At 43.1% G+C, this 26,455-nt stretch overlaps 1 protein-coding gene across 2 annotated transcripts in view; it reads right to left on the bottom strand.

Annotated features, from left to right (window-relative positions):
* Positions 1 to 26,455, bottom strand: part of CCNYL1 (cyclin Y like 1) — a 143,950-nt gene that overhangs the window by 13,253 nt on the left and 104,242 nt on the right. For both annotated transcript variants that reach the window (XM_069733707.1, XM_069733708.1), the window contains exons 5-8: positions 21,735 to 21,770; positions 21,359 to 21,410; positions 12,378 to 12,497; positions 2,677 to 2,843 (exon numbers count right to left, since the gene is read on the bottom strand). In XM_069733707.1, coding sequence (XP_069589808.1) covers positions 2,677 to 2,843; positions 12,378 to 12,497; positions 21,359 to 21,410; positions 21,735 to 21,770 — 375 coding nt within the window. The remainder of the gene's footprint in view (positions 1 to 2,676; positions 2,844 to 12,377; positions 12,498 to 21,358; positions 21,411 to 21,734; positions 21,771 to 26,455) is intronic.

Raw genomic sequence — 26,455 nt, 5'->3', positions numbered from 1 at the left:
ATGTCATTGGGCAAATAGAATAATTATGGAGGCAGAGAATAAAGGGAGAAGACCTGGAAAAGACCTCTTTTTATCAGGGACACAAAGGCTTGGGATTAATAGAAGTCATCTGCTGCGGCGATTATTGATTTCACAGAGCCGCACACTTCATTCTTCTCACAATAAACAATGAAATTTACACCACGTCCTTTTCTAGTTTTACATGATCTCCACCATTGGCGCTCCGAATAGGCAATGCTTAATAATATGGAATTGTGAGCAACTCCACAACACGCAAAGTTATACGAAAATTAGGAGCGAGTTTAAGGACGCGCAATGTGAGAGCAAGAAATGTCCCCTCATATTGGTGGAAAGTGTTCAGCACCGAATCCCTAATACATCGCCCACTTGTGTGTATGGTGCTGCTGGCATGTAACTTTAACCCCTTGGCATCCCCTTTCCTCACTTCATTATTTTCATGCTCCAGGAGCCAGAAGGTTATGTTTTCAGATGAGTCCTGTTTGTTAGTGTATATAACTTAGTTTTATTAACTCTTTATGGGAAAGAATATGAACAAAATTCTGTCAGTGTTTTTTTTGTGCTTCAATTTTTTTAAACTAATCACCATTCGGTATAGATGTCACGCCATCTGTATTCTTTGGGCTGATACAAAATCACACCAATACTAAATCAATATTGTTTGTTTTTTTGTACATATACTTTGAGGATTTAAAAAATAAATAAATAAAAAGTATGCATACAGAAATATATATACATATATGCATACACATGCGCCTGATACCTTTTTTGGGTACATACACCTTTTTGATCACAGTTTCATTCTTTTTCTTTGGTAGTAGCCATGAACACATGACAAATTATACCAATCTGGAATAGTATTTAAGGCCTCTTTCACACTTACGTCGGTACAGGTCCATCGCTATGTGTCGGGCCGACGTACGTTGTGAAATTTATGCACGGCGTGGGCAGCGGGTGCAGTTTTTCAACGCATCCGCTGACCAGTCTAAAGTCTGGGGATGAGGGGCGGAGTTTCGGCCGCACATGCGCGGTAGAAAATGGTGGACGCGACGGACAAAAAAGTTCACTTGAACGTTTTTTCGTGCCGACGGTCCGCCAAAACACGATGGATCCATTGCACGACGGACTTGACGTGTGGCCATCCGTCGTTAATACAAGTCTATGGGGAAAAACGCATCCTGCGAGCACATTTGCAGGATCCGTTTTTTTCCCAAAACGACGGATTGCAAAAAACGCAAGTGTGAAAGTAGCCTAAGCCGTGCAGTAAATAGTCATGTGAACTGTATTCTGTGGGTCGATACAATTATGCAAATACCAAATTTATACCTTACATGTTTTACTCCTTTTTCAGAAGAAAAACTACTTTATGCAAACAAAAATGACTTTCTTCGGCCATCGTATTTTAAGAGCATTAACCTTTTCACTTGTTTCTGAACTGTAATGAGGGGCAGTCTGTGTAACGAGCTATAGTTTTTATTGGTAACATCTTGAAACCTGAAAATATTGAACGGTTACTCATTTTTATTTTCTTTTAGCGTTTCGCACACCAGATGAAAAATTAGTTTTATAGTATCGTTACAAAAGGGGCACTACCAAATGCATGGTTTTTTTTTTACATTAATAAAAACAAATTCCAAAAATCGGTTTAACCCTTAATATTTTTCTCTTTACAGTACTTGCTAGTCCCAGAAATGCACTTGAACATGGGATCCATAGATTGCATTATCTAAGGCAAACGCTCAAACACTGACAACTATCACACCCAACCCTTGCAAGATCTGACCTGGCCAAGGAATATGGCAGGAAAGTGGAGGCCATTGCAAGGTCTACTGTTGCTATACAACCGTCTGCACCCAATGGGCTGACAAAAGGAACAATGGCACTGCTCAATTCGCTCTGTCACTACTGACGGGGCATCTTAAAGTGCTGGCATTGGAGCTGTATCCTGTCCTAGCGCACACAGCCTGCTTTTGCATGGGCACAATCCATGAGACATAACAGTACGCCCAAATGCAGTAAATCACCTTCAGTCTGGATGTAGTAACATCCATTTGCAAGAATGGGTGAAGTGTTTGTCATTGTGTACTTTGATTATGCGATGTGGACGTATTATGTATCATTGGGTGATTTACTCAGCCATAATAGTTTTTTGTGTTGTCAGAGGTTGTGCCCAGGAAGAAGCTACACTAAAGGTGAAACTCAGATGAAGGACAGCTTTGTAACAGGGGACTACCATATTTTATTGCAGTTAATACGTATTAATAATAGACATTTGCAGAATTTTTAGCCAGTTGGGAGTTGATTGCACTACTAACAGAAAAGGATGAAGGCTACCTCCTGTTTAGGAAGTGTGGTGCTTAACCCCCTAAAGACGTCCGCAATACATGTAAAAAGAAACCAGCTCTCACAAACCATTTACCATGCCAAAAATATTTGCACAAATGCATGGGCCAAACATGCTCAATAATGAAGACGTTGCTGCATTACCAATGGCAGACAATAATAAAACAAAACCAAAAATAAAATGTGGCTTACAAGGTTTCTTTAGGATTACTTGCTTAGTGTCTGCTATTATAACTGCATTTTTTTATTCAGACATTTGTTAATTATATTAAAAAATATAACTAAAATACAAAAAAGGAAAATGGCCCAACTTACATGTCTTCCACTGTAATGTCTTTCAAAATCTGGCAGTAATCTACATTCCACACGGCCTGATCATCCCAAACCTTAGACGCCAGCAAGATTGCTCCCAATACAATTCTTTTCCAGTTACTGGGGCAAATATCAATTTCAGCATAAGTCAGAAGTCTTTCCAGGTAAACCTACAGGTGGAGAACACGGACAACCATAAGAAAAGAGGGCAGCAGATTTACCGCATCACAACACTGACATCTAGTGGCCAAGCAGCAGGAAAGTGAGATCTTTAATTTATGGTTCCTGAGGGGCCCATAGACCCATGTGAGCTGATATTCACGTAAACGGCAACCATTATTTCTGGGATCTGTCCCACAGGGCAGGTGGTCTGAGAAGGTGTAAACATATGTACAGAATTGGGGAGGAAATAGGGCGAGTGCACCTCAGCGGTATACAGACCAATACACTGGTCATCAGCAAAGAAATGGACCCGAGTACTGGATCAGATTTTCATCTGTTATTGCAAAATAAAGAAAGAAGAAAAAAAAAAAAAAGAAAAAAGATGGGAAGTTCCCCAAACATTTACTATTAAAATGTGGAACAGAAAGAAAGAAGGAAAGACTGAGTCCATCCATCTATAAACTATCTGCTTGCACTTTTTGCATTTAAGCAATTGGCACCGGTAGTTCTGATGTTTCCCCAAGGATTAGTGTACATGTAATAACTTGCACATAGGCAGCTGGACTTTATTTAACGGGAACCTGTCAGCAGGATTTTGCTTTTTTTCTCCCATAGCAAAATGGTGCCGTGTCGGCGTCTGTGCAGTAGCATCTATCGCGTTCCGAATCATGCCACGGAACAGGCGCCATTTTCCCTCAACAAATTTATATCACAAAATAAAATGATTATATGGATATCATAGACCCAATCATGCTACAGCACAGATGCCACTGCCTGCAGGATGAATGTAATGTTTTTTTTTTACAAACAGATATACAGTATATAAAATAGCAGGCAGGTCAGTGAGGGATCAGTGACCTGTCAGAAGCCATACTGATGAATACCCAATCAGAGGGCCACATGAAGACCCCCACAGGCCGCCCCGGGCACGAGCTTATCATTAACTGAAAACGAAGATTACACAACAACCACAAGACGGATGTCAGTATAACGGCGCCGACCTGACAGTGTGTGTAGGTTACTGTGCACAATCCTGCTGACCAGTCCATAATAGATCATATCCCAACCATATTTATCACATATGGAGGCCTCGGCGAATAAATAGGACAATAGTTGCGCATATTCCAATGTGTTTCCTGGTAACGACGAGTCTCTGTATTTTTAATCATGTAATTAATAATACAGTGATGATTTCTATTACAGTAGTCATCTTTTATAGGTGTATATACAGTTCGGTCCAGAAATATTTGGACAGTGACTGGATCTCCGTGATTTCAGCTCTGCAGGCCACTATTTTGGATATAAAATGAATAACAGATACAATTGGAATGAAGACTTTCCAGTTTAATTAAAAGGGATGAACAAAAATATCCCGTGAAACGTTTAGGAAATGCAACCATTCTTCCATAAAGCCTCCTCATTTCAGGGGCTCAAAAGTAATTCGAGAAAATGCTCACTTTTATTACTCTGGAGAGAATCCTTTGCAGGCAATGACGGCCTGAAGTGGAGGAGCCATGGACGTCACCAAACGCAGTTTTTCCTCCTTGGTGAGGATTCGCCGGCCTTTACTGCAGCTGACTTCAGTTGTTGCGCTCTGTGGGTCTTTCAGATTCAAGTTTGCTTTAACCCCTTCATGACATATGATGTAAACATACGTCATATGTCGTGTCCCTGCCTTTGCTGCTGACTCACGCCATGCTCGCATCTTCCCAGGCACATGATGGCTGATTTAGTCAGTGCCTCTAACTGCTGTGGGTGGAGTACCGACCATGGATATTAACCGGTTACATCCCACTGTCATTCTCTGACAGCGGCATTCAGCACGTGCCGACAGGGCCGCACATCATTCCACGCTCCCATCAGCGCACCTGTGACATGACTGTGGGATGCTGATGGATTGTCATGACAGCCGGGGATCTGCTGAAGACCCCCCTCCTTGCCTGTCAATAAGATCCTTCTGTGAAAGCCAGCCCACGGCCACCATTCATGGGAGAGCGTAATTTCTGCTGTACATAGTAATGCTGATGCGCGGCTATGAATAGCATAAGTGATCAGTCTCCTAAGGAGACTATGAAATCAGTAAAGTAAAAAAAATTGAAAAAAAAATTAAAACTAAAAAGTTCAAATACATCTTTTGCCCCATTAAAAAATTACAAAATACACACTTCGCATGCCACATTCATAGAAGTCCAATCTATCAAAATCTAAAATAACTTAATCCAATCAGTAAACGTATAAACATGAGAAGAAAAAAAAAAATCAAACCAGCCAGAATTATGTTTTTTTTTTTTGGCCACCACAACATTGTAATAAAATTCAATAGGCAATCCAAACATTGCACCCACCCCAAAATTGTATCAATAAAAATGTCAGCGCAGGGCAAAAAAAAAAGCCCTGACCCAGCCTCATCCTGAAAAATGAAATTCTTACAAGTCTCAGAAAATGGTGAAAAAAGCAATTTTTTTTTTCTTACAAATTTCCAAATTTTTACCACCACTTAAATAACAAAAAACCTATATGTTTGGTATCTGCGTACCCGTACTGACCTGGAGAATCATGGTCAGGTCAGTTTTACAATAAAGTGAACATGGCAAATAAAAAGCCGCAAAAACAATTGTGAAATTGCAATTCCAATCCACTTGGATTTTTTCCCCCAGTGCATCACATGATAAAATGGATAGTGTCATTCAAAAGAGCAACTCATCCAGCAAGCCCTCATACAACGATATAGAATGAAAAATAGAAAATTAGCTCTTGGAAGAAGAACGGGAAAAAAATGAAAAATGGCATAAAAGGGTTAATGCACCACTCCAGGGTTTTGTTCTTTTTTTCAGCGCTGGAGTGGTGCTACTAAACGAAGGTCCCTGGCCAGTCTTATACTTAACCGCGGCAGTCTTCACAAACGCTCATCCACTGGCGTCCATCATGTGGCCACAGGTCAGAAGCTGCGTCACAAGCTCTCAATGGAAGTCCGAGAGGTCTCGCTCCAGCAAACACTTGAGCAATCTGGCAGGCCACGAACTCCTGAAGACCGAAGGAAGCGGCGGTGATAGGAGGGGAGGCAGCAGCAGGCAAGTGTGAGACTAGGTGCAGGGACCTTACATTACAATCACCATTCCAGCTTTGCAACAAAAAAACAAAACCCTGGAATGGTGCCTTAAGCATGTGAAAGGCATGCTTGACGGGGTTGAGATCTGGCAATTGCCTCACCCATTGCAGAATATTCCCTTTTTTGCTTTAAAAAGCTCCTGGGTTGTTTTTGCAGTATGTATTGGGTCATTGTGCATCTGTACTGTGAAGCGTCGTCCAATCAGCCTTGCAGGATTTTGGTTGAAGCGGAGCACAAAGCATAACGCTGTACATATTAGAATTCATCCAGCTGCTTCTGTGTGTAGTCACCTCAATAAACACTAGTGACCCAGTGCCATAGAAAGCCATGCATGCCCAAGCCATAGCACAGCCTCCCCCGTGTGTCACAGAGGATGTGGTGTGCGTTACATCATGAGCCATATCAATTCTTCTCCATACTTTCTTCTTCACATCATTATGGTACAGGTTGAGGTTAGCTTCAAGTGTCCAAAGAATGCTTTTCCAGAATTGGGCTAACTTCTTTAGATGTTTTTTGGCAAAGTCTAATCTGGCCCTTCTATTTTTAAGGCTGATTAATAGTTTGTACCTTGTCGTCTTCTTCTTCTTCATGGTATACTTACATACTGAAACATCTACGTCCTGGAGATTGTTCTTCTTTTGAGTGGATGTTGTGAAAAAGTTTTTATTCACCATGGAAAGGATTCGGCAATCATCCACCATTGTTCTCTTTTATGTACGTCCAGGCCTTTCCAAGTCCCCAAGGTCATCAGTGCAGTTGTCTTTTCTTTTGCAGGATGTACCAAACTGTTGATTTGGCCACCTTTAAGATTTCTGCTCTCTTTTTGATCGATATCTTCTTTGTTTTAACATAATAATATAGTCTCTTCCACTTGAGCTCCTTTGACTGGATCTTGTTAATTCACAACAATCGCTTCCAAATGCCATGCCTGTAATCAGCTCCAGACCTTTTATCTACTTCATTAATGATGGATTAACAAGGGAATAGCCCATGCAGCCCAATAAGGAACTTTGAGATAACTGTCCAATTACTTTTGATCCGTTTAAAAAGAGGCAGCTACATATTAAAGAACGGTCATTCCTTAAGCCTTACTCCAATTAGGATGTAAATACCCTCAAATAAAAGCCGATAGTCTGCACTTTAAACCCATATTGATTATATAACAGTATCTTGAATATCTACTACATAATTGTCTAAGGGTCACTTCCGTCTTTCTGTCGGTCTGTCTCAGAAATCCCAAGTCGCTGATTGGTCGTGGCCGTTTTGCCGTGACCAATCAGCGACGGGCACAGTCCGGTGGCAAAATGGCCGCTCCTTACTCCCCGCAGTCAGTGTCTGCTCCATACTCCCCCCTCCCCCCAGTCAGCGCTCACAAAGGGTTAATAGCAACGTTAACGGACCGCGTTGTGTCGCACTCTGTTAACGCTGCTATTAACCCTGTGTGACCCAACTTTTTACTATTGATGCTGCCGATGCAGCATCAATAGTAAAAAGATCTAATATTAAAAAGAATTAAAAAAAATTCAAAATCATTATATACTCACCCTCCATTGGCCCCCCGGATCCAGCCAAGGCCTTTCCCGCTCCTCGCGACACTCCGGTGACCCGTCCATGCATTGGGGTCTCGCGAGATGATGAAGTAGCGGCCTCGCGAGACCACTACGTCATCTCGCGAGACCGCAATGCACTCTTGGGACCGGAGTGTCGCGAGGAGCATCGGTAAACGCCTCGGCTGGATCTGGGGGGCCAACGGAGGGTGAGTATATAACTATTTTTTATTTTAATTCTTTTTTTTAAACAGGGATATGGTGCCCACATTGCTATATACTATGTGGCCTGTGTTAGATACTGCGTGGGCTGTGTTATGTACTACATCTCTGTGCTATATACACTATGTGGGCTGTGCTATATACTACGTGGCTGTGGTATATATTACGCGGCTGGGCAATATACTACATCACTGTGCTATATACTACGTGGCCCATGTTATATACTGCATGGGCTGTTATATACTACGTCTCTGTGCAATATACTACGTGGCTGTGCTATATACTACGTGCCTGTGCTATATACTACCTGGCTGGGCAATATACTACGTGGCTGGGCAATATACTATGTGTGTGCTATTTACTACGCGTCTACTATTTACTTCGTGGGCTGTGCTATATACTATGTGGCTGGGCAATATACTACGTGGGCTGTGTTATACGCTACTTGGCTGTGCTATATTTCTCTGCTGTATCTGTGCATCATGAATCGTGGTATGTGTTAAAGAGGGGGGCCCACAGACTCTTTCGCCCGGGGCCCTCAAAAACCTGGAGCAGGCCCTGGCTTCACTGATAGTTCGCGGCTGGGCGTGACCAATCAGTGACAGGCACAGTCCGCCCGCTAATTGGTCGCGGCCGGCTGAATCCTGTGAGTAAATTGCATTATTCTGAAAACTTCATAAATAAACTACATACATTTTCTAGAATACCCGATGCGTTAGAATCGGGCCACCATCTAGTGTTTTGATAAACAGCTAAAACTTGTGTCACTGTCCAAATATTTCAGGACCTAGCTGTAGTAGTTTAGCTTAGCTCAGCTGCCCATCTCTACTTCTGCGCTTCCTGCAAAGAAGTAGATGTCAGATTCACTTTAAAGGGACACTGTCACTTGAATTTGGAGGGAACAATCTTCAGCCATGGAGGCGGGGTTTTGGGGTTTTTGATTCACCCTTTCCTTACCCGCTGGCTGCATGCTGGCTGCAATATTGGATTGAAGTTCATTCTCTGTCCTCCATAGTACACGCCTGCACAAGGTGCAATCTTGCCTTGCGCAGGCGTGTACTACGGAGGACAGAGAATGAACTTCAATCCAATATTGCAGCCAGCATGCAGCCAGCGGGTAAGGAAAGGGTGAATCAAAAACCCCAAAACCCCGCCTCCATGGCTGAAGATTGTTCCCTCCAAATTCAGGTGACAGTGTCCCTTTAAAGGGGGTTTTCTAGTTCTTTGCAACTAAAATGTGATTATTGTATATGAAAGTTTCTCCAACTTTCTAAAATGTATGCCGTTGATCAATTTTTCTAAATTTTTTAAGATTCTTTTTTAGTAGAGGCTGAAAACTTGTAAAGATAAAATATTCTGCAGATCAGAAAGCTCTGGGTGTGCAGGATTCTATTTTCACAGGATCCATAAATAATAAGACAGATCAGTTAAACTCGACTAACAATGATATGCCATGCATGGGCATGGATTATTGCTTGACTGGATAACAGGTTGAGTTATTTATGGAAACACGAACACATGGGCTACTTGCACAGTGAACAAGTCTGTATGATCATGTTCACACACCACCAAGAAACCTGAAGACACAAAAGAGAATAGTAAAACCAAAAACACTCAGTTTGAAAAAATGTTGCAGTAATCCGCAAGTGCTAGTAAAAGATGTAAAAAACAGGGTATTTGGTTGATACGTTTTTTGCAAAAAATGTATACTAAGCTGCTCTACCAAACTTCACGGTATACCCTTATCAGAGCAGTCCTAACTAATGTATGCAATCCCTATCTGATGTATTTAAAAACCTGATCATCTGTATATAACCTGTGTGAACAGGGTTCAGAGAGGAACCCTTTTTTTTGCAAAAAACGTATCAACCAAATACCCTGTTTTTTACATCTTTTACTAGCACTTGCGGATTACTGCAACATTTTTTCAAACTGAGTGTTTTTGGTTTTACTATTCTCTTTTGTGTCTTCAGGTTGAGTTATTTAGTTGCTTTCCTGGGCCACTGAAATCACATTCAACACACAATGTCACACCGATCTATAGATCAAGGTTTAGTAGTGATGAGCGAGTGTACTCGTTGCTCGGGTTTTCCAGAGCACGCTCGGGTAGTCTCCAAGTATTTATGACTGCTCGGAGATTTAGTTTTCATCACGGCAGCTGAATGATTTACAGCTACTAGCCTACTTGATTACATGTGGGGATTCCCTAGCAACCAGGCAACCCCCACATGTACTTAGTCTGGCTAATAGCTGTAAATCATTCAGCTGCCGCGATGAAAACTAAATCTCCAAGCAGTCAAATACTCGAAGGTCACCCGAGCGTGCTCTGGAAAACCCCAGCAACGAGTACACTCACTCATCACTAGTGTTGATCTATGGCAAATGCAATCTCCTGGAAGATACAGCCCATGGGCATTTCACAAATGAACACTAAACACACACAATTTTTTTTTTTTTTTTTTTTAGGGGGAAGGGATTTCAAAATGGGGGATTTTTTTCAGGCAGAAAAGGGAAGTGTTTCTGGTTGCAGTTTTCAAGGTGTTTTGAAGAGTTTCCCGTGAGTGTTTTCTGCAGCTTTTTGATTGGTTTGAAGCAGCATTTGGCTTTTTTGTTGACAATTCCTGCACAGGTTAAAAAAAAATGTCTTATACATTTATATCGACTATAAGGCCATGTTCACACGTTCCTGATTTCCCTGCTGTTTTTTCTGCACTAAAAACCGCAGCTCTTGGCTGAAAACGCAGGTGCGTTTTTTGGTGCGTTTTTTGATGCGGTTTTTTATGCAGTTTTCTCTGCAGAGTCTGTGTGTTTTCTAGGAAGATTTTTTAGGGTTAAAATGGCTGAAAATACCCTAACCCTACCCCTAACCCTAGTTCTAACTGTAGTGGGGGAAAAAAAATAAATTCTTTATTTTATTATTGTTACTACCTATGGGGGTGATAAAGGGTGGGGGCATTTACTTTTTTTTTTTATTTTGATCACTGTGAGGTTACCACAGTGATCAAAATGTGCCTGGAACGAATCTGCCGGCCGGCCGATTCGGCGGGCGCACTGCGCATGCGCCCGCCATTTTGGAAGATGGCGGCGCCCAGGGAGAAGACGGACGGACGGACACCGGGAGGCCCGGTAAGTATAAGGGGGGGAGATGAGGGCACGGGGGGGTGGGGGGGTCGGAGCACGGGGATGGTGGCATCGGAGCATGGGGGGGTGGGATTGGAGCACGGGGGGGCAGCCACACTCCGCCCACGCACTTCCTGCTGCAGCGGTTCTGCACCACAAACCGCAGAAAACCCGCAGATATTTTTTTCGTCTACGGGTTTTACTGCGGGTTTGACCCTCACAATGGAGGTCAATGGGTGCAGAACCGCTGCAGTTCCGCACAAAGAAGTGACATGGTCCTTCTTTTTTACCGCAGCTATTCAGCGCGGCTTTTTTAGTGAATTTCCGCATCATGTGCACAGTGGTTCCTGTTTTCCATAGGGTACATTGTACTGTACCCTGCATGGAAAACAGCTGCGGACCCGCAGCGGCAAAATCGCGGCGGTTCCGCAGTAAAAAATGCATTGTGTGAACATGGCCTAAAAGGGGGTGATTCAAGTTTTTATGGTCTTATTAAAAATATTTTTTTTTTTACTTTGCACTTTTTTTGTCCTCATTTACATTTATAGTTCAGATCAGTGTCTCCTATAAAGTCTAGCTATAGGCTGGTCTCCATTGGAGACCCATCATGGCAGGCAGGCAGGCAATTCATCGGCATGCCATAATGACGTTGTATGGGGTCTGATTGGTGGCAGGAAAGGACACTGGGCAGGATCAAACTTTAAAGGGAACCTGTTGCCAAGTTTGGCCGATAAGAGATATGGCCATCACCTTTCAGGGCTGATATACAGCATTCTATAATCCTGTACATAAGCCCCCAACCCGACCTGCAAGAGAACAAAAATAACTTATACTCACCTGCAGGACGGTCCGATGGGTGTCGCTCTTCTTGGTCCGGCGCCTCCCTCCTTCTTGCATTGCCGCCCTCCTCCTTGCTTCATGTGGATGACGTGTCTTCTTGGAACCGTGCTACTGCGCAGGCGCATTTCTCTGCCCTGTTGAGAGTAAAGTACTGCAGTGCGCAAGTGCCGGGAAAGGTGAAAGCCTGGCGCATACGCACTGCAGTACTTTGCTCTGCCCTCGACAGGGCAGAGGAGTGCGCCTGAGCAGGAACGCTGTGCCCAGGAGACTGTGTGGATGACAAAGTGACATGTCATCCACACGAAGCAAGGAGAAGGACAGGGATCGTAAAAAGATGGGAGGTGCCGGCCCAAGACCAGCAACGCCCATCAGACCGGACGGCCCCACAGGTGAGTATAACAAAAGTTATTTTTCTTCTCTTGCAGGTCGGGTTGGGGGTTATATACAGTATTATAGAATGATGTACATCGGCCCTGAAAGTTGATGGCGGTATTTCTTATCGGTCAAACCTGGTGACAGGTTCCCTTTAAATGCTGCTGTCTGATTGAACGAGCATTTAATGGGTAAGCAGAAGCCATTGGATCATTGTAAACCAACTTGAGGGTGTGTAATTTTCAGTGTGCTTAGTTACATAATACATGTATAAAAAACTTTCCGGGTGGCGCAATTTCTTGATATAAAGATTGCTCAACCTTAATACTTACTAAAGTGACAATAGCGCATTCAGCTGTCAGTTGAGCTGCATTGAAAAGAGTTCGCACAAAACGGTATATGTGCTTATGATCTGGATCATGCCTACAGTAATCATCTGTCACATCTTCACGCTGCAAAACACAATATAATGTTAGACATCCTGAGAAGGCCGAGCTGAGAAATGTTTTTCAGAGCCAAGTTTCTATTAAACAGTAATGACATATGCTGATATCTAAGAACTGTCTAGTCCTAGGTCTTACAAGTCTGTGTGCACAATATTACTGCGTTGCCAGTATCTTTGGCTAAGTATAGATTACATATAATACAGCACAGTGCAGGCTGCTTGATCCTGCTGTCTATTATACATCACACGAGATCACTGACAGCTGTCTGTAGCCACACTCGGAGTTCTAGTAAAGCTTAGAGTGCAATGGTTTCAGGTCCTCTTCCAGCAGAATGTCAGTCTGACACCAACTCTTACCCTTCATAGAATTTCATGAGCACGGTCATCTTTTATCTCCGCAATTTCAAAGTATCTATTCAGTGATGTCTGGTTTCACACGTGCATTACAAATATTGAGAAATAAAGATTAATGCAGAAGAAAAAAGAAAGCACATTTAGAGTTAATCTTTATCCCCTTGCCACAATAGGGCGTACAGTTAAGTCTTTGTGGCTCCTTGCCTTTGATGCAGGCTCTCAAGCCGAGCTCGCATCTTTCCCAGCAGATGATGGCAGTAATATTCAGCTATCATCTGCCTCTATCAGCCACGCATGGAGCGGATCTGAGGAAGTGGACAGAATGTCCACGAAACACGTAGTTTTATAGCCCTGAATAAAGTATGCAACTCTTTTGAACTCTGTGATTCCCTTGCCTGATTTTGGAGGAGCGCAGATTTGTCGGCATCTTGAATACCCTATCCAGAATCTCAGACAGTGGCATTTACAGGTTGCTGACAGGACATTCAATGCGCCCATCAGCGCCACAGCTGCCATTACAGCCAGGGGCCTGCTGAAGATCCCATTGCCTGCCATGACGGTACTCCTTTGAACATCAGCTTCTGGCTGGCATTCACATGAGACTGATTCATGGCATACACAGCAGTAGTGTGGTATGGTTGTTTATAGCACAAGCGATCAGACGATCGCAGGCTCAAGTCCCCTACGGGGACTAACAAATACAGTAAAAAGTGTGTGTTTTTTTTTTGTTTTTTTAAAAAATATAACAAGTTCAAATCAACTCCTTGTACCCCGATTAAAAAATAAATAAAAAACAATACACATGAGTAGCATTACTATGTCCTAAACGTCTGATATCAAAATCTGAAGTTAAGCCGATCTGTAGACTCTGAATGATAAAAAAATTGGAAGTGCAGATTTTATATCACAAAAAGATAATAAAAGGTGATAAAAATCGTATCTACCTCAAAACGGTATCAAAAACGTTGGTTCAGGGCACAACAAAAAAGTCATCACCGACCGAAAAATGAAAATGTTATCGGTCTTGGAAAATGGAGGCAAGCTATGTTTTTTCTACTGCTTAATAAAAAACCAAAACAAAATAGAAAAAAACAACAAAAATTATGCATGTTTGGTATCTCTCTAATCGTACTGACCTGGACAATCATATTGCCATTGAATTTTTACTGAATAATGAACCTTGTAAATAAAAAAAGCTTAATTGAGGTTTGTTTTGTTGCAATTTAGCAGCCATTGGAATTGCTGTTAACACTCGCCAGGGGATCATCACAATAAAATGAAAAATTAAAAGTACAATTTGTCCCACAAAAAAGGGCCATCATGTGGCTAGGTCAATGGAAAATTAAAAAGTTACGGCTCTTGGAAGAAAGGGGGGAAAGGGTGGAAATAGAAAAACTAAAAATAGCCATGAAACGATTGGGTTAAGTGCAAATTTGATTTACCGTAATTACTATTTTGGTGGTTTGTGCTGAATTAGCTTTAAGAAGGCACAATGGGTTCAGAGGGAGCAGTCAAAAGGTCGTCCAACAGAATAAGGTCAAACCCGGACGGAGTAGCTAGCACTCTAGGGGATTACATGTAGGGTCTACAAGCCAAACAGCAGGAAGGTCTCGAAAACAGTTGCTAATATCTCTATATATAAAATCGCCAGTTAGGACTTCCGGCCGCTGTCCCCAAATCCCACAAGGCACCGCGGCAGTGTCACTTGTGCAGGCGCACGGCCACGAACTGCTGCTAAGTGACATACACGTCTCCGATATTCCCACGCAGGCACAGTAACAGCCACGTCGTTACTACGCCTGCGCGGGAATAGCGGTGATGTGTATGTCACTTGCGCAAAAATACAAAAATGCAGAGGGATGATATAGAACAGATATGCAAAGTGCAAACGGTGTGTGAGACATGTCCGCTGGTCCTGTCAGCACCACTAACCATACACAGATGTTATTTTCACTGTACTCCTAATGTGATAGCATCGAGCCTATTTCTAGTCCATTATAACAATTAAAAAAGGTGTACTAAAAAATAAAAGTACAAATTAGTCTGTAACGTGTAACTGTGGTTTCACGTAGTCTTGCAGCTGCATATTTGTCAGCCTCTGTGTCTTTAGCGCATCCAGAGACACTTTTTAGAGCAACCGTAGTCTCATTCCAAAGTGAGCCAAAAATGAGTCTTCATGAATGTCAGATTTTACCTGGGGTCTAAGGGGAAACGTTACCCCTTAGACCCCAGTCCAGAGCCTTTCACCTAGCCAAATCAGTTCTCACGCTTCGCACTGACGAGGGCCAACAGCCCGAAACACCGTGTCTGCGAATTGAGATACTGATTTGGCTTTTATCCTAAGTCATATTGCACGACTCGTTAAAGGGTTGATTGTGACTTGTAGGATCGCTACTTCCAACAGGTGGCGCTAGAGAGTTTAAGTCCTCTTTCTCAGAAGAGGCAATTTGCAGATTTTACCTGTGAAATGAGAGTGACTTATCAGCCCAGGAGGAGAATTAGGCATTTTTCAGTCATAAGATATCTTACACAGTTTCCCCATCTTCACTTATACTATAGATACATGGAGACATGTAAAGAACACTTACCGTATTTTTTTGAATATAAGATGCACTTTTTTCCTCCCAAAATGTGGAGGTAAATGGGGGGTGCGTCTTATAGTCCAGATGTACCAGCTGTGGTGGGGAGGTGGGGGAGCGGTAACGGAGGAGCAGCGGGTCACAGAGGAAGGAGTCAGCAGCTCCGGATAACTCCTGTGCCTGCTGCTAAAGAGAAATGAATATGCACTGCATTCCACGTCCATGGGCGTGGAGGGCAATGAATATTAATGTCTTCCTGGCATCCTGGTATGATTATTTGGCCCCATTCCCTTTCTGGTATGATTGGCCCCTTTCCAGTCCTGATATCCATGGCCCCATCAGAAAAGATAAAAAAAAAAACAAGCCCTTACTCTTACCTTCCTCCGCTCCCTCGCAGTTGCAGCGTCATTTCTCTTAAGTATCGGCACACGTGACCACCTGCCCCAGCAGGAAGCAGGCGGCTGACAGTGCGCGCTACTGAAGAGGAATGGATACTCACCGCGATCTCTGATGAACACCCGGTGAGTATTCCAGCTGCTGTGCTCTGCTTGTGAGCAGCACATGATGTCCCCGCCATGTGCTGCTTACAAGCATTAAAACAGCTGCTGGCGCCAGAGCAGGACGCTACGACTGCGAGGGAGCAGAGGAAGAGTAAAGTCTTGTTTTTTTAATCTTTTCTGATGGAGCCATGTATACCAGGAACGTGATGGGGCCAATCAATCATACCAGGAACAGTATTGGGCCAATCAATACCAGGAACGGGATGGGGCCAATCAATCATAACAGAAACGGGATGGGGCCAATCAATCATACCAGGAACGGGATGGGGCCAATCAATCATAACAGAAACGGGATGGGGCCAATCAATCATAACAGGAACGGGATGGGGCCAATCAATTATACCAGGAACGGGATGGGGCCAATCAATCATAACAGAAACGGGATGGGGCCAATCAATTATACCAGGAACGGGATGGGGCCAATCAATCAAAACAGAAACGGGATGGGGCCAATCAATTATACCAGGAACGGGATGGGGCCAATCAATCATAACAGAAACGGGATGGGGCCAATCAATCATACCAGAAACGGGATGGGGCCAATCAATTATACCAGGAACGGGATGGGGCCAATCAATCATATCAGAATAAGAATGGCCCATGCATACCAAGACTAGGATGGGGCCAATTACACCAGAATAAGGGTGGGGCCATGCATACCAGGATAGGGATGAGGGGGATCATATTTTCCAGGATAGTAGCTCTTAAGTACAGAATTGACCACATCTTTTGCTTCACTTCTTTTTTTTTTTAATTCCCTCCTCTAAAACCTAGGTGCGTCCTATATTCTGAAAAAAAAAACGGTACCTCTAAACATAGTAAGTAGTGCAGTCATAGGTTTATTCCCAAGTTTGGAAGTTATCCTCTATCCATGGAATAGGGAATACCTTCCTGAATGTTAGAGGTCTGACTGGACACTGTCATTCATGTGAGGTTCTATAGAGCCCCAATTTTAAGATTGGTGGGGATCCCATGGGTAGGAGATAACTTTTAAACTGAAGAATACCCTTTCCTCAGAAAAATGCTTACATGTCATATAAAAAAAATTATAATTATACTAACAGGTAATTTGATTTTCTGGATAGTAGGACAGCACCATGAAATGAAGGTGCTGTCATGGGTGACAGAAAAAAATGATAACTACATACACTAAAAGGTAATTTGATTTTCCACAACACATGACAGGAGCCCTTCATTTTATGATGAAAAAAAATAGTTTTGAGTAGAGTTCACGTTGTAGCCATTTTTCTCATCCACTAATATCCAAGCAAATAAAAGTCCAGCCAAATACACTGTAAGAAATACTCACTGGGGGAAACCATGTAATTCACTGCACATGAGTACCTGGAGCCAGTACCAGCTCTGCCACAATAAACTATAAGGCTATGTGCACACGTTGCAGATTTGGCTGCGGATCCGCAGCGGTTTTGACGCTGTGGATTCACAGCAGTTTTCCATGACGTTTACAGTACCATGTAAACCTATGGAAAACAAAATCCACAGTGCCCATGCTGCGAAAAATACCATGCGGAAACGCTGCGGTTTATTTTCCACAGCATGACAATTTTTATGTGTGGATTCCACAGCGTTTTACACCTGTTCCATAATGGGAATCCGCAGGTGTAAAAATGCAGGTGAAAGCAGTGGTAAATCTGCAGATAATCCGAACGTAAAATGCAGGGCATTTTACCTGCGGATTTTTCTGAATCTGTGCGGAAAAATCTGCACACGAATCCGCAACGTGTGCACATACCCTTAAAGTGTGACCGATAGTCATGGTAATTCTGTAGAAAGAGTTGTCTAATTATCATCAGTTACTGTGATAGGATTTTGTGTTCCCTACCCTGTGAAGAACTTGTGTGCAACAGTCCATACAATATCATATAGCAGAGGTAACATAGTAACAGTTAGGCTATGTGCACACGTTCAGGATTTCTCGCAGAAAATTCCTGAGAAAAAACGGACATTTTCTGCAAGAAATCCGCATGCGTTTTTGCTGCGGTTTTTGCCGCGGTTTTTTCCGGACACTTCCCAATGCATTTTGTAGTGGGAAATCCGCAAAAATACTGCAAAATTAATGAACATGCTGCGGTTTTTACCGCGATGCATTTTTTTGCAGAAAAAACGCATTATGTGCACAAAACATGCGGAATTCATTCTAAATGATGGGATGCTTATTGTATGCGTTTTTTTGCGCCTTTATATCGGGAAAAACCGCGAAAAAACCGCAACGTGTGCACACTGCCTTAAGGTTGAAGGAAAACTTTAAAGGGAACCTTTCACCCCAAGGCATTTAAGTAAAAGCCACCTTGTGCAGCACTAATACTGCATTCTGACAAGGTGGCTCTTTTAGTTCGGGTCCCTGGCACCGCTGCAATAATTGCTTTTGAAATTTGTCCCTCATACCTGTGAAATCACCAGGGGGGCAGGTCTTCACCCCCCCCCTTAATCCAGACGCCTCACAGCCGTCACTCATGGCCTCTGCGTGCCGGGCGCCGCCTCCTCTTCCTTCATTAGCGTCACTGGCACCTGCGTTGTAAGTTCGAAGGGCAGCGCAACTGTGCATGCCCGAAAAAAAAAAAAAAAAACAGTGCAGGCACCAGGGACGCTAATGAAGGAAGAGGAGGCGGTGCCCGGCGTGCAGAGGCCACGAGTGACGGCTTTTAGGCATCTGGATTAGGGGGGAAAGACCTGTTCCCCTGGCGATTTCACGGTATGAGGGACAAATTTCAAAAGCCATTATCGCAGCGGTGCCAGGGACCCGAACTAAAAGTGCCACCTTGTCAGAATGCAGCATTAGTGCAGCACAAGGTGGCTCTTTTACTTACAAACGCCTGGGGGGGGGGGGACAGGTTCCCCTGAAGTCCATCTAGTTCACCCCATAGCCTAACCTAACATGCCCTAACATGTTGATCCAGAGGAAGGCAAAAAACCCATGTGGCAAAGAGTAAGCTCCACATTGGGGAAAAAAAATTCCTTCCCGACTCCACATACGGCAATCAGACTAGTTTCCTGGATCGACGCCCTATCAAGGAATCTAGTATATATACCCTGCAACATTATACTTTTCAAGAAAGGAATCCAGTCCCCTCTTAAATTTAAGTAACGAATCACTCATTACAACATCATACGGCAGAGAGTTCCATAGTCTCACTGCTCTTACAGTAAAGAATCCGCGTCTGTTATTATGCTTAAACCTTCTTTCCTCCAGACATAGTGGATGCCCCCTTGTCCCGGTTTCAGGTCTATGATTAAAAAGATCATCAGAAAGGTCTTTGTACTGTCCCCTCATATATTTATACATTAAAATAAGATCACCCCTTAGTCCTCGTTTTTCCAAACTAAATAGCCCCAAGTGTAATAACTTATCTTGGTATTGCAGACCCCCCAGTCCTCTAATAACCTTGGTCACTCTTAGCTGAACTAGAGCGGGTGCAGAGATGTCTTTCTTATACACCGGAGACCAGAACTGTGCACAGTATTCTAAGTGTGGTCGAACTAGTGACTTGTATAGAGGTAAAATTATGTTCTCCTCATGAGCATCTATGCCTCTTTTAATGCATCCCATTATTTTATTTGCCTTTGTAGCAGCTGCCTGACACTGGACACTAAATGTGATCCACCCGTACACCAAGGTCTTTTTCAGTAACAGTTTTGCCCAGAGTTTTTCAATTAAGCACATAGTTATACATCTTATTTCTTCTGCCCAAGTGCATGACCTTACATTTATCCACATTAAAGTGAACCTGTCACCCCGTTTTTTCAGTACGAGATAAAAATACTGTTAAATAGGGCCTGAGCTGTGCGTTACCATAGTGTATTTTGTGTACCCCGATTCCGCACCTATGCTGCCAGGCGAAAACGGCGACTTTGGTAAGTTATTTCGGCAGCATAGGTGGGGAATCAGGGTACACAAAATACACTATAGTAACGCACAGCTCAGGCGCTATTTAACAGTATTTTTCTCTCGTACTGAAAAAACGGGGTGACCGGTTCCTTTTAAAGCTCATTTGCCATTTATCAGTCCAAGCTTGTAGTTAACATAAATCATCCTGTAATATAAAATTGTCCTCCTCTGTATTGATTACCCTGCAGAGTTTAGGGTCATCTGCAAATATTGAAATTCTACTCTGTATGCCCCCTACAAGGTCATTAATAAATGCTAAAAAGAAGAGGGCCCAATACTGACCCCTGCGGTACCCCACTGCTAACCGCAACCCAGTCCGGGTGTGCTCCATTAATAACCACCCTTTGTTTCCTGTCCCTGAGCCAGCTCTTAACCCACTTACACATATTTTCCCCTGGACAATTAAATTTTCCCGAGGAGCCACAAAAGACTGTTGTAGTGAGCCAAACAATGAGGCTGAAATTAATTCTCCTTAATATTAAGTATAATTATGTTGATTGTATCACTTAATATTAAGCAGGTGACTCATTGGTACTGATAATGCAACGTATAGTAGGGCTTACTGTAACATGTACCACTGGCAGCTCATCAGAACCACATAATTTACTGATTTTTATAAATCATACGCACCGGTTATTCAGTCATTATATCTTGATCAACAGCTCCCCTCATAATAGGATGTCCTCACAGCACAGTTCATGCATACACACACCACCTCCCATATACAGTATAATCAGTGCCCCCTATATACAAGAGGAGCCCACACACAGCTCAATATATACAGTAAGATCCCACAGTCAGCCCCCGATACACAATATGACCTCATACACAGCTCTTCAAACGCTTCTGCACATTATTTAAAAAAAAAAACAAAAAAAAAAAAACCAGACACTTGCCTTGCTCCCATTCTCCCGGAGCTCCGTCTAGCTCTAGGCTCTGAGCACAGACGCTCCGCACAGAAGAAGCAATGTGGTGATGACAGTGTCTGCTGTTCCAGTCGCACACGCTGAAAGGTGGAAGATTGAGCCAGCTCCTTGCTCTATCACTAAGTTCCCTGCAGATAGGGATGAAGTGCATGGGAGGGCGGTCGCATGGTACAGCCTGTGGGCCACTATTTTCAGCCCCTCGGCTGTCTCAGTCCGCGAGCCAGGAAGGAACAGCAAGACGGCCGGATGTGACCAGCACTTCAACCAGGTCTGTCATATAGGAATTCTGCTGCCTATATGCCTGGTGACACAAATATCCCACCCTCAGAGGTCACAATAAACAATACCCACCTACTTAAATTATTTCAGAATGAAGTGAAACTGGTATTTATGTACAGTAACATTTAAGACACATTTGCTAAATAGCAACAAGTCGAACGATATTAAAAGGGTGACCTGAAATCACAGAGGCTGAAACAAATCTAATAACAGATGTGCACACGTTTAGTAAACCTAAGCACATGAAAGCAGAAACATCTCACCGTTAAAGGATGCAGTTTTTCATCAAATATGTCCAAGGACCTGTCCGAATCTCTAGAAGACAGCAAAGTATCCTCATCATAACATTATTCGGAAATGTTTTCAGGTGTAGACACGGATACAAGGTGTTCAAAAAATTGGACAGAAATATAGTTATGTAATAAAATGAGTTATTGACCTTTATGGGACAGGCTGTTATGGTTGTGATGTCTTAACGTTCTCGTGTAATCATTACAATGTGTGCACAGTATATGGCCAGCTGTAAATGAACCCTTAACTGCAGTATGCATATTCCCAAGTGCGGGAAAGGGGTTAATGGTGTTTATTATGTCATTTCCATAGATTTATGGAGAATCCACAGATGAGCATTTTCCATACCTGTTCTTTATGTGGTAGTATATTGCTAAGGTAACACTGAAAAACAAAAAACAAAAAAACAGAAAGGTAAAAAAAAAATTAGTTGTAAAAGAAAGCAAAACCACCATGGAATAGAGAAAATGAAGGACTGCAAATTGGGCAAGTTAGATATAATCCCTAACCTTAGTCAGGCACTAACTAAACCGTATAGACCCAGACTACTTCATACATGGCTGACCCAGTTATGTCAAATAAAACAGCTATTGTCTATAGTAACCACTGATGCTTGCAGTCAGGTGCACATGGCCTGTACAAACGCTTTTCAAAGAGATTCTGGCTTGTTTCTTACCTCACATCCAGACTCGCTGAGGCTATCTGCACACTGAGTATTTGCTTGCAGAAATTTCTGCATCTCTTTCCTGGGGCAAGGGGGGGCATTTTTGGTGCATTTTTATATGCAATGAATACAGCAATGAAGTTTTTTTTTTAAGCTAAATAAAGATATTTAAAAAAAACAACACTATTTTGTGATGCAATTTCTTGGTTCAACACCACTTTTTTCATGCTGATGCAGTGGCATCAGAATAATGGAATTAGGGCTTGGTGTCAGCAACTGTCATTGACACCTAGCCCTAGGCTTAAGGCCCCATCACATTAAGCGACGCTGCAGCGATACCAACAACGATCCGGATCGCTGCAGCGCCGCTGTTTGGTCGCTGGAGAGCTGTCACACAGACCGCTCTCCAGCGAACAACGATGCCGGTAACCAGGGTAAACATCGGGTAACTAAGCGCAGGGCCGCGCTTAGTAACCCGATGTTTACCCTGGTTACCATCCTAAAAGTAAAAAAAACAAACAGTACATACTTCCCTACCGCTGTCTGTCCTCCAGCGCTGTGCTCTGCACTCCTCCTGTACTGTCTGTGTGAGCACAGCGGCCGGAAAGCAGAGCGGTGACGTCACCGCTCTGCTTTCCGGCTGACCGACGCTCACAGCCAGAGCAGGAGGAGTGCAGAGCACAGCGCTGGAGGACAGACAGCGTTAGGTAAGTATGTACTGTTTGTTTTTTTTACTTTTAGGATGGTAACCAGGGTAAACATCGGGTTACTAAGCGCGGCCCTGCGCTTAGTTACCCGATGTTTACCCTGGTTACCAGTGAAGACATCGCTGGATCGGTGTCACACACGCCGATCCAGCGATGTCCACGGGAGATCCAGCGACGAAATAAAGTTCTGGACTTTCTTCAGCGACCAACAATCTCCCAGTAGGGGCCTGATCGTTGGTCGCTGTCACACATAACGATTTTATTAACGATATCGTTGCTACGTCACAAAAAGCAACGATATCGTTAACAATATCGTTATGTGTGAAGGTACCTTTAGTAATGAAAAGGTGTCAGCCCACCCGCCCCCTCCTTTTTACTAGGTCGATAAGTAAACACAAACACACTCACACACAGTCACCAGCCTAGTTGTAATCCTAGTTATCTGTTAGGGGCCCACTCAGATATTTTGCCCTCCCTGAGATGAACCCCTAGCTATGCCTTTGCCTGGCCCCGACAGTTTCTGCCAGGACAGTCTTCTGCAGCTGATGGTGAAATTGCTGCAGAAACTGCTGCTTTAACTCTTGCTATTGCTGTTGATACTGCCTGATCAGGAGTTTGTTGGTTTCCTGTTGGGTCTGCTGCTGCGGCACCTGGATTAATTGCTTAACAAGCTCCTCCATGCTTTCAGACAGTGTCCACAAAGCAGTGGCTGCCTTTACCCAGGACAATCAATCTTTACACTGCAATCGCCTGTGCTCGCTGAGACTTCACACTCATATTACATCCACCCATTACAGGGATTCACTTGCTCTTGTAGGCATTAGGTCTTCAGTAGCGTTCACAAAGGAAATTAAGTTTTGGTCCAAACACATGCAGTTTTTTTGCTTTACACAGGTTGCACAGCACCAAAAATCAAACAAAAGCCCTAACTTTGCCCAGGCGCTAACCAAACAGGATAGACCCTGACTACTTCAGACATGGCTGAGCTAGCCTCATCTCGGTCAAACAAAACTGCTATCGCCCACTGCATTCAGTGATACTTGCAGTTTGATGCACATGGCCACAGTGGTCTCTTCTCAGATTCTGGACTGTTCCATTCCTCAGCTTTAAGACACATTCAGTCTGCTCAACCTCCCCAGCAGACTCACAGAGTGACTTCATTGAACACCTAGCCACGATGAGCTTGACTGTATTTATGATTAAGTGTTTCACTACCCGAAACTAGTTGTTCTATCTACTACCATGGCACCGACTGGAGTGTTTTCTAATCACACCAATAAAGAAGGTTTTTTTTTATTTTCCTGGAGCTGGATTTTTCGCTCTTTACATTTATGTTGGCACCAGTACTTACATAGAACCATGTTCACAGAGCAGACAACATTTGTAGGAACACTACAAATGTTTTATTTCTGATGCGGACTAACCACCTACAAAGTTTGTACGTGAAATTAAACAAAAAACAAACAAAAAAACCCCTCTGCTTAGACCAACTAATTAAAACATTGCAAAAGTATTACCATCAGTTTCTCTCTTTTATTCACTCCTTATAGTGAAAATCACAAAACAGGAAAATCACCAGATAAAAATACTTATTGTAAATGAAACAGACATCCTTGTAGCCGCTAAACAAGATGTACACACACACACCTATCTATATAAACCCATATACACACACACACCTATCTATATAAACACACACACACACACACCTATCTATATAAACACATATACACACACACCTATCTATATAAACACATACACACACACCTATCTATATAAACACATATACACACACACCTATCTATATAAACACATATCTATATAAACACATATACACACACACCTATCTATATAAACACATATCTATATAAACACATATACACACACACACACCTATCTATATAAACACACACATATATACATCTATCCAATAAACATATATACAGACACATAAATCTACTATATAATTGTCACTTACGGCTGTCTGTCTTTCTGTCACGGATATTCATTGGTCGCGGCCTCTGTGTCATGGAAATCCAAGTCGCTGATTGGTCGCGGCAAAACAGCTACGACCAATCAGCGACGGGCACAGTCCGGCTCCTTCCTCCCCACAGTCAGTGCCCGCTCCATACTCCCCTCCAGTCAGCCCTCACACAGGGTTAATGCCAGCGTTAATGGACCGCGGTGTAACGCACTCCATTAACGCAGCTATTAACCCTGTGTGACCAACTTTTTGCTATTGATGATGCGTATGCAGCATCAATAGTAAAAAGATCTAATGCTACAAATAATAATAATAATAATAATAATAATAATAAAAAAAAAAAGGTTATTCTCACCCTCCGCCGTCGTGTCCTCTCCTCGGCAGTGCAAGCGGCACGTTCCGGGGCCAAGGATAGTATGCGAGAAGGACCTTCCATGACGTCACGGTCATGTGACCGCGATGTCGTCTCAGGTCCTGCGCTCATACCAACCCTGGGACCGGAAGCTGCCTCGTGCACCGCACACAGGCGCCAGGACTACAAGGGGCCCCTCGGAAGGTGAGTATATGTTTATTTTTTAACCTGTTACATAGGTGGCTGGGCAATATACTACGTGGCTGGGCAATATACTACGTGGCTGGGCAATATACTACGTGGCTGGGCAATATACTACATGGCTGGGCAATATACTACGTGGCTGGGCAATATACTACGTGGCTGGGCAATAAACTACGTGGCTGGGCAGTAAACTACGTGGCTGGGCAATATACTATGTAGCTGGGTAATATACTACGTACCTGGGCAATATACTACGTGGGCTGTGCGATATACTACGTGGACATGCATATTCTAGAAAACCCGAGGCGTTAGAATCGGGCCACCATCTAGTATATATATATACACACACAATCTATATAAACACATATACACACATAAATCTATCCATCTACACTGTGTGCAGAATTATTAGACAAGTTGTATTTTAGAGGATTATTTTTATTACTGAACAACAACCATGTTCTCAATCAACCCAAAAGACTCAAATATCAAAGCTTAATATTTTTGGAAGTTGGAGTGGGTATTTTTTAGATTTGGCTATCTTAGGAGGATATCTGGTTGTGCAGGTAACTATTACTGTGCAGAATTATTAGGCAACTTAATAAAAACCAAACATATTCCCATCTCACTTGTTTATTTTCACCAGGTAATCCAATATAACTGCACAAAATTTAGAAACAAACATTTCTGACATGCAAAAACAAAACCCCCCAAAAATTACTGACCAATATAGCCACCTTTCTTTATGATGACACACAACAGCCTCCATCCATATATTCTGTCAGTTGCTTGATCAGTTGACGATCAACATTTCATGCAGCAGCCACCACAGCCTCCCAGACACTGTTCCGAGAGGTGTACTGTTTCCCTCCCCGTAGATCTCACATTTTATGAGGGCCTCCAGGTTCTCTATGGGGTTCAGATCAGGTGGACAAGGGGGCCCATGTCATTTTTTTCTTCTTTGAGACCTTTACTGGCCACCCACGCTGTGGAGTAGTTGGAGGCATCTGATGGAGCATTGTCCTGCATGAAAATCATGTTTTTCTTGAACGATACCGACTTCTCCTGTACCACTGCTTGAAGAAGTTGTCTTCCAGAAACTGGCAGTAGGTCTGGGAGTTGAGCTTTACTCCATCCTCAACCCAAAAAGGTCCCACA

Source organism: Ranitomeya imitator, chromosome 7, assembly GCF_032444005.1.
Source record: "Ranitomeya imitator isolate aRanImi1 chromosome 7, aRanImi1.pri, whole genome shotgun sequence".
In the NCBI taxonomy this organism is placed as follows: Eukaryota; Metazoa; Chordata; class Amphibia; order Anura; family Dendrobatidae; genus Ranitomeya; species Ranitomeya imitator.
Note: the sequence above shows the minus strand (reverse complement) of the source record. Positions and strands in the feature narration are given on the sequence as shown.